Genomic DNA, 10,677 nt, shown 5'->3' on the forward strand with positions numbered 1-10,677 from the left:
GACTGGCCCCCAATGTGAGCCGCATGGTTGAGTGGGGATTCGAACCCTGGTCTCCCAGGTGATTCCAGTCGGACACTGAAATCACTGCACCATTCCAGCTCTCTTTGGTCGATGGGTCTGTGTAGAAACTTCAAACCAGAAGACTTGAAAGATGACTTAGGGGTGTTTTCCTATGTGTGCTACCCACTGAGCTCTTTAAGGTAAGCTCTGCTGAAAACAGCATTCTAGGTGCCTCGTTTGAAGTATTGAACGAGGTGCCTCGTTGGGGTATTCTTAGAGAAGAAGAAGAGTTTGGATTTGATATCCCGCTTTATCACTACCCGAAGAAGTCTCAAAGCGGCTCACATTCTCCTTTCTTTTCCTCTCCCACAACAAACACTCTGTGAGGTGAGTGGGGCTGAGAGACTTCAGAGAAGTGTGACTAACCCAAGGTTACCCAGCAGCTGCAGGTGGAGAAGTGGGGACGCGAACCCGGTTCACCAGATTACGAGACTACCGCTCTTAACCACTACACCACACTGGCTCTCACCACATTGGCTAGAAGAGGTTGCTTCTAGCCACAGCTTTCATTTTCCTCTGGAGCTGCCTTCTCCAACCTGGTGCCCTCTAAATGTTTTGGACCACAAGTCCCACCAGCCCCAGGGATCATGGCCATGTGGTGCTGGGGGTCCCAAAGCTCCTTGAGGGCAGCAGGATTTGAGGGAGGCTAGTTCAAAGGAAAATGCGCTCGACCAAACCTCCCCAGGATTGAAGTCTTGGGACAACCAAGACTGGAGAAGGAGGACGGCACCGTCAATTGCCCTCCTCTTCCAAACGACAGCTAACTCTTTCTCCTGGTTCTTGCCTCTTCTCAGATCAGCTGCCTGCAAGGAGGCAATAACCCGTAACAATCTATTATTCACCACTTCCTGAAACTCTACAGCTGTCACATTGGGTTAGTGTAAATTGGGCAGCTATCATTTATTTAAGTGCTTTCCCATTTTTGCTTTTTGTCCAACCAGACGTAAGAATAACCTGGGGAGATGGGGAGCTTGGGGGAAATCTCCAGCTTCTTTCTGAATTCTCATTCTCTCTCTCTCTCTCTCTCTCTCTCTCTCTCTCTCTCTCTCTCTCTCTCTCTCTCCCCTACCCCACATGCAGAGACATCCCTCCCCTATGTGAGGCAGTGGGTCTGGATGCTAATTATGCCAGGCAGCATTGGCAAGAGCAAGTTGGGCTTTCAGCTGTGCAGATAAGAGCAAGAAGAGGGAGGGGAGCCCTGGGCCCTGAAAGGGAGAAAGCAGGCACCAGGGCATGTTGGTGTGGCCACTGAAATTCATAACTGCACCAATGAGCCTTTAATCTAGGGGGCTCACTCCCCCCCCCCCCACGCTCAGGACTGCCTTTGTGCTCCCACCTTGAGGTGTTAATGATAGGCATAAACTCAGGACGGATGAATCTGTCAGTATTGGTTTCCCATATTTAATCTGAAGTTCAGTTCTCCCCATTTCTACATCAGTTTGCAGCCTTTTAAATTAAATTATTTTTTTAAGGGGCCTCACGAAATCTCATCACTGTTTCAGTGGGCATTTCCCCATATACACACAATTTTAATGCAATTTTGCTCAATACACACATCATTGCAAGCAATTTCTCCTAATGTAATGCATTCTTGTATGTTATATGCGCCAAAAAAGCAAAAAAAAAAAAGCAAAAAAAAAGCAGAGACATCACCTTGCCAACAAAGGTCCGTATAGTTAAACCTATGCTTTTCCCAGTAGTGATGTATGGAAGTGAGAGCTGGGCCATAAAAAAGGCTGATTGCCGAAGAATGGATGCTTTTGAATTCTGGTGCTGGAGGAGACTCTTGAGAGGCCCACGGACTGCAAGAAGATCAAACCTCTCCATTCTGAAGGAAATCAGCCCTGAGTGCTCACTGGAAGGACAGATCGTGAAGCTGAGGCTCCAATACTTTGGCCACCTCATGAGAAGAGAAGACTTCCTGGAAAAGACCCTGATGTTGGGAAAGATGGAGGGAGGGCACAAGGAGAAGGGGACGACAGAGGACGAGATGGTGGGACAGTGTTCTTGAAGCCACCAGCATGAGTTTGACCAAACTGTGGGAGGCAGTGGAAGACAGGAGTGCCTGGCGTGCTCTGGTCCATGGGGGTCACAAAGAGTCGGACACGACTAAATGACTAAACAACAACAAGGCATTTTTAACGCGCCTTTTCTCCTAAGCCACAGATATATATTTCTGTGTACACATCTTGGCTGGAGAATTTCCTTGCAAACTTCAGAGAAGTGCAGATTTCAAAGGCTGTTTTGGATTCTGTGCGAACTGAGCCGGTTCCTATTCAAATGCAGAGTGAAACAGATTTCTTCCCACACCCCCAGCAGAAACCCAGGAAGCCACTTTCCTGCCTTTGTGCCCCTCAATAATGTCCAAAACCACCATAGGTCAAATCTCTTAGAGAATTAGCTGTGTGATCCCTCCTGAAGCAAAAACCCAGAAAGCCACCTGAGGTTGAGCTCTGCGCAAGGGGATCCCAGGGGAAGCAGCAGCATTCTTGCCATTCTCCGGAGAGTTGAAGCGCTTCCAGCATGCACCTGCAAGGCATAAGAAAGTAAAACAGTCTTGCTGAGTCAGGCCAATGGCCCATCTGGTCCACCCTCCTGTTTTCACAGCCGCAAACCTGATGCCCATTATGGGAAGCCCGCAAGCAGGATTCGAACAAAAGAGCCCTCTGCCCTCTGATGGTTTCCAGCAACAGGCAAGTCCCAACTGGTACATGTACATGTGCTTAGCTTTTTTTTTTTAAAAAAAGATTTTTTTATTGATACAACAAGAAAAAAGAAAAAAAATCACAAATACCAAATTACATACAGGAATAACTATAAACACATAATTTTCTTAGCAAACAATATAACATAGATTGGTCTTAACACTAAAGACCCGACCTCCTGTCTATTCCATATTTCGATTTCATAATACTTGTTGCCAATAAACACGTTTATCCTAATTAAACTTCTTCTTAATATAGCTAATTCTGTATCTACCTTGCAACTATTACTGAAGTTCCTCGAATGCTGCAACAGAATTTAAACTACTATATTTATTTTTCAGATATTCTTTGAAAACCTCCCATTTTGAAACAAATTCCTGTTTTGATTTATTCTTTATTTTTTCTGATAGACCATCCAGTTCGGCATATTCTGTTAGCTTTTGGATCCAATCTTGTATAGAGGGGATTTCATTACTCTTCCATTTTGTCGCGATCAGAACCCTTGCTGCCGCCGTCGCATATAAAAAGATACCCTTCCTCTTTTGCGGAATATCCAAATCTGTTATTCCCAGGAGGTAGGCCTCTGTTTTTTTATTGAAAGAGATCTTTAGCATTTTTAGCAGTTCTGCATGGATACTCTCCCAGAATATCTGTATTTTCCTACATATCCACCACATATCCATCAGCTTAGCTTGTGGGCCCATAGACTTGTGAGCATATGGAGGGTGTGTGTGTGTGTGTGTATGTTTGCTGTGCTGTGCCAAAATCTGTCCTCCAATTTCTAGGGAGTTTTCAACCCCTGCGAAAGAGGCTTCCATTTTCTACACATGTTTCCAGGTACAATTCAAAGTGTTGTTGCTGACCTTTATAGCCCTAAATGGCCTCAGCCCTGTATACCTGAAGGAGAGTCTCCATCCCCATCGTTCTGCCCGGACGCTGAGGTCCAGCGCTGAGGGCCTTCTGGTGGTTCCCTCACTGTGAGAAGTGAGGTTACATCAGATGTCAAGGAGATAAGTAACTATACAACCTTAGAAGATGTCTGAAGGTACAGTGGTACCTTGCTTCTCGAACTGAATCCGTTCCAGGAGTCCGATCGACTCCCGAAAGCGTTCGAAAACCAAGGCTCAGCTTCCAATTGGCTGCAGGAACTTCCTGCACCCAAGCGGAAGCTGTGTTGGCTTCTGAAAAGTGTTCACAAACCAGAACACTGACTTCTGGGTTTGCGGTGTTTGGGAGCCAAGCCATTCGAGTACCAAGGTACCACTTGTATAGGGATGTCTTTTATGTTTAATGTCTTATTATGTTTTTGCATATGCTGAAAGCAGCACAGAGTACAATTCTATGATTCTTAGGTTGCCAAGGTTGGGTTGTTGTTGTTGTTGTTATTATTATTATTATTATTATTATTATTATTATTATTATTATTATCATTATTTTAAATTTGTGTACTATCCTATACCCGCAGGTCTCAGGGCATTTGAGAGTTTTCCTTCCTCTACCCGGCTGCAGCCTCCCCTGGTGCCTAAATTTCCAGATCCAAAACAGAGGCCCACAAGAGGGCAGCCAAGGAGGTGGACAAAGCACAGGCCATGGGTGGGATCATTTGTAGGACAACGGAAGGGACACTCACAGATTCTGGGCTGACACAGAAATGAGGGAAGCTTGACCCCAAACCCTGCACCTCTCACTCAAGATTTTCACTGACATTTTCTCTCCCCTTGGATCAGTTTCCTTTTTTGTTGTTATGTACTGAGTTGAATAGGATCCAAAAGGCAGCAGTCTGATTGGTCCTAGAACAGTAGGATCCAAAATGCAGCAGTCTGATTGGTCCTAGAACAATAGAATCCAGAATGCAGCAGTCTGATTGGTCCTAGAACAATAGGCTCCAGAATGCAGCAGTCTGATTGGTCCTAGAACAATAGGATCCAGAATGCAGCAGTCTGATTGGTCCACAGCAGCCACCCAATTCAGCTCCAGGTGGAAGTGAATCCGCAACCTGATTGGCCTACAGGAGAATCCCGGAATTATCCAATCACATGGGGCCCATTGTGTAAATAATGTATATAAAGCAGACATTCTGGGGGAACTTCCATTCCTCCTCACCACTATGAGCTGAATAAAGAACATGAAATCCACTCTCGACTCCCAGTATATTTCACTTGTTAACAGAGAAATGGTTAAAAACTGGAAAGGGTCAGAGAAATTTGCAGCACAGCACTAACGTGTCTAGGTGGAAGCTGTTAGGGCATGAAGTTATAACTCCTCCTCAATTTCTGAGCATCTCTTATCTCTAATCCACACCTTTCTTCATCACTCACCTCACTAAGTCTGAAAGACTGGAACGTGACTGCAGAGGATGTTAAATGTGGTGCCCAGGATGGAGCGATCAACCAGAGTTGTCAGGAATGCCTCCTTCTCCCTCAGAGAAGTCTAGAAGACAGGAGAGGCTATTTTGTATTTCATGAATAAATGTACTCTTGTTGGTGCTTGCTAAAAAAATTCCTGTTTCGACAAGCCCACCCAGTTGCTTAGAAAGTTGAGGTAATGCTAATCTGTTTTAGTATTTAACCTTTTTTTTTTTGAAAAATAATTCTTATTAGTATGACGTTAACATATGAGAGTGCTGGAGGTGAAATAGTTAAACAGGTTACACAATCAGAACCCAGGGGGGTGGAGTCAGAGGGACTATAAAAGGGGGGAGTTCGTTGGGAGTTGGGTAGTTGGTTGGAGTGGGAGTGAATTGGGATATAGTCTGTGGGAGAGGTTGAGTTAGTGTAGCAAAATAAGCTGCGTCAGGAACATTTAGGAGCTAGGAAGACAAGTAAATATCTGAGAGGTGGTTTAGTGAGGGAGAGCAGGTAGCGGAAGTTATAGGTCTGGATAGGCACCCCATGATTGTAATTGATCGATACCGTTTATGAAACCACACGCTTGTTAAACTGCAATAAATAAACAGACGTTTATGTTCCAATTTAACCCTGACTGGACTCAGTATTGTACCAGGTAGGGTCTGGTTGGTGGCAGCGAGAAATAAAGTGGTGACACAGGGATCACTAGATGGTGAAACGTCCGGGGACCCTGTGTGATCGCCACAGGAAGCGCCACATAGAGCGCACTGCAGTTGTCCAGTCTTGAAGTCATCAGTACATGAACTACTGCAACTGCTTCCGCCTTCAGAAGGTTCCTGCCCTCACCTGGAATTCCTTGAGGATCGTGTCCAGGCCTTGGATGTTCTCCTTGTCCATCTTGGTGACATAGCAGGCGTGTCCGGGCCAAGGTTTGTAGCCAATCAGCAACTGGGAGCAGACAGAGCAGGTGCTTTCAGTTATATGTCATTACCCTGTGTAATACCTTTGATATCCTGCAGTGTGCTTCCATTGCTTCTGCAGAATGTCAAAGGTATTACTCTGGGTAAAGCAAAATGGTAGCAAGAAGAAATACCGATGAAAGAAGAATGGCAGACAAAATTAATGGACTACGCAGAATAGGATAAAATGACAGGAAGGATTCGAAACCAGCAGGACCAGAGATTTATTGGAAGAAATATACAAATTATTTGAAGAGCAACTGTAATCAACAAATTATGCTAGTAGGACTACAAGTAGTTTTGTAAGGAGAAATATATGAAATATTGCAAAGAAGAGAAAGAAAAGAGATATTAGTTATGAGATTTAAAAGTAATAGTGAAAATAAGAAATGTAAATTAAGTGAATAGATTGGAAAATTTTCAGGTGTGATTGGTGGAAGTCAAAAATTGTTTAAGATGTAAAAGTACCTTTAATTATTGTTGAAAATGATATGTTGAAAAACTGATAAATATATATATGTATGAGAGATATTCTGCAGTATGTACACAGTCAGATGCCAAGGCAGGAGGAAAGTGGACGAGAAAAGCTTTTCTCCCTCTCTCATAGAACTAGAATTTGCAGGCATCCAATGATACTGGATGATGGAAGTTTCAGGACAGGTAAAAGAAAGTCCTTCTTAGCGCAAAGTTAAACTATGGAACTCCCTCCCACAGGAGGCAGTTATGGGCACCAACTTGGATGTCTTTAAAAGAGGGTTAGACAAATTCATGGAGGAGGAGAGGGCTATCGATGGCTCTGCTTTGCCTCCACAGTCAGAGGCAACAAGGCTTCTGAATACCAGTTGCCGGAAACCACAGGAAGGGGAAGCGCTCTTGTGATCGAATCCTGCTTGTGGGTTTCCTTTTGGGGCATCTGGCTGGTCACTGTGACACACTGTGACACACTGTGGCCCACACTCACCCAGCCCTATGGAAGAGGCTCCTCATGAGGCCGGAGGAACATCACCCAGCTATTGTTTTATTGATTGACTGATCTAATACAGGGGTCCCCAAACTAAGGCCTGGGGCCGGATAAGGCCCAAGGGACTCATTTATCCGGCCCACAGCGACCCCTGCCGCCCACTGCCACCACCTGCTCTAACCAGCACTGCGCGGCTGCCCACTTCTGGTTCGGAGGAGCACTGGAAATAGCTTGTGCGCATGCGTTATTTCCGGTGCACATCCAGGTCGGAGGAGGCCTGTGCACATGCGCACAAGCTATTTCTGGTGCTCCTCCGACCTGGAAGTGCGCCGGAAATAGCATATGGGCACGCGCTCCCCTGCCCTTTGGCCCGCTGTGCGATCGGCGCTGGAGACGCTGCAGTAAGTTTGCTGACCCCTGATCTAATATGCTGTAAACCGCTTTGAGATTTTTATTAAAAATATAAAGCGGTATTGGGGGGGGGGGAGAGGATGCTGGATTAGATCGGCCATTGGCCTGATCCAGCAGCCTCTTCTTAGGTCAGGCATCCCCAGCCTGCCAGATATTTTGGTCTACAACTCCCATGATTCCTAGCTAACAGGACCAGTGGTCAGGGATGATGGGAATTGTAGTCCAAAACATCTGGAGGGCCGAAGGTTGGGGATGCCTGTCTTAGGTTTTTATACCAGTTTTCAGGTTTGGCTACAGATGGCATGGAAATGGGTGTGCTCTTTTTTTTGGGGGGGGGTAAAAATGGAGGTGTGTGTTGTACTCACACTTTGATAAAAATACTGTGGATGTTAGGTCAAAATCACTACCATGGACAGCTAAAAGGAAGTGTGTGTATGTGTGTGTGTGCCAGTACTCTGTACCAATGAGTCCTGCCACCAAAACGAAAGAAAGAAAAAGGCAATGTCTGAAAGGAAGGTGGCTTCATTTTCTAGGTCAGCTCAGACTGTAAAATCCCTCTGTGTTAAAGCTAAAAGTTGCCAGGTAAATCCTTAAAATTCTCTTACATGAATTTGCAAATCTGGCTCCCACCCAGCCTGGGTTGGCCCTATCATTGGGCAAAGTGAGGTGATGGCCTCAGGCGGCAAATGCTGTGGGGTGGGGAATGGTGGCTCGGCTTTTGAGCATTCAGAAGCAAAGTATAAACAGCCTGATGCAGCAGAAGTCAGCTGTGCCCTGGTGCGGTGTAGATGTGGCACAACTCACTTGCCAGTTGTCCCTCACCTTGCTGAAGTCATAAATGACTGTGGCTGGGTCGTTAGTCTGGTCCTTGACATAGAAAGTGGCTGCTTCTTCCACATTGACAGAGAGGTTGAGCTGCGAGTCTCCTCCTTCAAGGCCCTCGATGGTCATCTGCAAAACCTGCAAGTGATGGAGTGTGTTAACAAGAGGTGCCTTGTTTCCCCTTCTTTCCAGCATCCTGCAGCAACAACTACTCCCCGAAGTAGCAACCCCTGCCTTCCTGCGGGCCCCAATCCTTAGCAAACTCACTGACCAAGGGCCTAGACTTCTGTAGCTAAAAGATTATGATCTGTGCCAAAAGTCTGGAAGTATCATCAAACTTGGAGAACCCCACAGTTTGCGGAGGTATGATCCCCTCCCTGGTGGGTAGGATCTAAGCATGCTTAGCGGACACTGAATTTTCACTGCTGGTTGGAGGACAGGCAGGCAGAAAACCAGGGGAGAATATGTAATGGAATATCCTGGAAAAGGTCATGGCGGGCTGGAGCCTCGAACAGGAACACATCACACTGCAACATTTTGTCCTAGGCTCCGCTCATTTCACACCTTTCCTAATCCTGATCTTGTTGGCACTACAGCCTAGAACAGGCATAGGCAAACTTGGCCCTCCAGATGTTTTGGGAGGACTACAATTCCCATCATCCCTGACCACTGGGTCCTGCTAGTTAGGGATGATGGGAGTTGTAGTCCCAAAACATCTGGAGGGCTGAGTTTGCCTATGCCTGGCCTAGAACCACAGAATTGTAGAGTTTAACCCCTGTAAACCTTCACCACCCCTGAGCGTTGGCCGTGCTGGTTGGTGTCCCGCAACACCTGCCCTAAACATCCCATGGCATCCTCGCTCTGCTCACCGCCTCCGTGTGCGCCTGGGTGACGTAGAGGCCCATCAGGAGAGCCCCCACGATGATCACCACAATGAGGACGACGATCACCACGATGATCAGGAGCCTCTTGATGTGCACGGGGCAGCTGGGCATCTTGGGCAGGTGGAGCAGGAGCCTGGGCAGGCAGCAGCACCAGCGGCAGCAGCAGGCGCAGCTGGGGGGGCAGCAGCTGGGGCAGCAGTTGGGGCAGCAGCCGCAGCAGGTGGGGCAGGAGCCGCAGCAGTCGCAGCCGCAGCAGTTGCAGCAGCCGCAGCAGGGGCAGCCCACAAACTCCGGGTCCAGGGCATGGTAGTCCTTGCAGGGGGAGAGGAAAGTGGGTGTGACACACGCAGAGACTTGTTTTCAGGTGCTTCACAAATCCCAAATAAATGCCAGCTTGGGTTGGAGTGTGGGTCAGTCTAGACCAGGGGTCAGCAAACTTTTTCAGCAGGGGGCCGCTCCACTGTCCCACCGACCTTGTGGGGGGCCGGACTATATTTTTGGGGGCGGAAATGAAATAATTCCTATGCCCCACAAATAAGCCAGAGCTGCATTTTAAATAAAAGGACACATTCTACTCATGATTCCCGGACCGTCTGCAGGCTGGATTGAGAAGGTGATTGGGCCGGATCTGGCCCCTGGCCCTTAGTTTGTCTACCCATGCCATGAAACTACGTCGTCATAAGACCTGAGTGGTACTTTTTAACCTTACTAGGCCTGTATAGTTTTATCTGAAACTTAAAAGCATTTCCTCCTGTGAACAGATGCCAATTTTATGTTTCGATTCATATATTCCAGTCTTCTCTGTATGCCCATAAAGGCTGATTGATTGATTGAACATAACAGTTTATGTTAACCACTAAGGAAGAAAATAACACAATAAAATTCAAAACAGCAACGATTAGTTGCACATTTATTCAAAATCTCGTGAAACTGGTTTATTGTGAGACAATATGACCATAGGTGGCAAGTTGAGGGTCTTCATCAGCATCCCAAAAGAATGAGCCTGTGTGTGTGTGTGTGTGTGTGTGTGTGTGTGTGTGTGTGTGTGTGTGTGAGAGAGAGAGAGAGAGAGAGAGAGAGAGAGAGAGAGAGAGAGAGAGAGATGATCTGGGAGCAGGCTGGGAACTGGCATCACAGAGCCCTGCTTGTTCCGTACTGGATCCAAGGCTGAGGCTAAAGGAGATGCAAGATCTGTTTGGGTGTGAATGTCTTCTGTTCAGATGTAAACGAAACCATATATTCTAAAGGCACCACAGTCTTTGCCTGACCTTGATTCCAAGGAAGCTAAACCTGGGAAAGCACCTGGAAACCCTGGCTTGTCTCACAGCTCAGAGATTGGAGTGGCATGTCACAGTATTGAAAGCGGGATTGTGTGTGACCACCCAGGGAGGGTTCCGTATTGTTTAGCAGAGATCAGGTTCTCTATTTGTTCCAGGGAGCAGAGCGGTGCAACCCTGAAGTTATTGTTGTTGATGATGCTATCTTAATTTATTACCCACCCTTCACCCTAGGGTCCCAGGGCAGGTT

The 10,677-nt window shown here is 46.7% G+C and overlaps 1 protein-coding gene and 1 long non-coding RNA gene across 2 annotated transcripts; both read right to left on the reverse strand.

Moving 5' to 3' along the window:
• Window positions 1-542: 542 nt before the first annotated feature.
• Window positions 543-2,023, reverse strand: LOC308590807. The gene is made up of 2 exons (XR_014009907.1): window positions 1,135-2,023; window positions 543-1,088 (listed from the first exon to the last, which is right to left on the reverse strand). It is a non-coding gene; the product is annotated as an uncharacterized lncRNA (long non-coding RNA).
• Window positions 2,024-2,178: 155 nt separating this feature from the next.
• On the reverse strand, window positions 2,179-9,507 carry LOC308591512 (surfactant protein C-like; the record flags this gene model as incomplete). Its single annotated transcript, XM_081202280.1, has 5 exons — window positions 2,179-2,589; window positions 5,084-5,195; window positions 5,960-6,061; window positions 8,267-8,404; window positions 9,136-9,507. Coding segments are annotated over 4 exons (720 nt in total), but the record flags the coding sequence as incomplete, so codon positions are not given.
• Window positions 9,508-10,677: the final 1,170 nt, after the last annotated feature.

The sequence above is a fragment of the Podarcis bocagei genome (genome assembly GCF_964188305.1).
Source record: "Podarcis bocagei genome assembly, chromosome: 7".
NCBI lineage: Eukaryota > Metazoa > Chordata > Lepidosauria > Squamata > Lacertidae > Podarcis > Podarcis bocagei.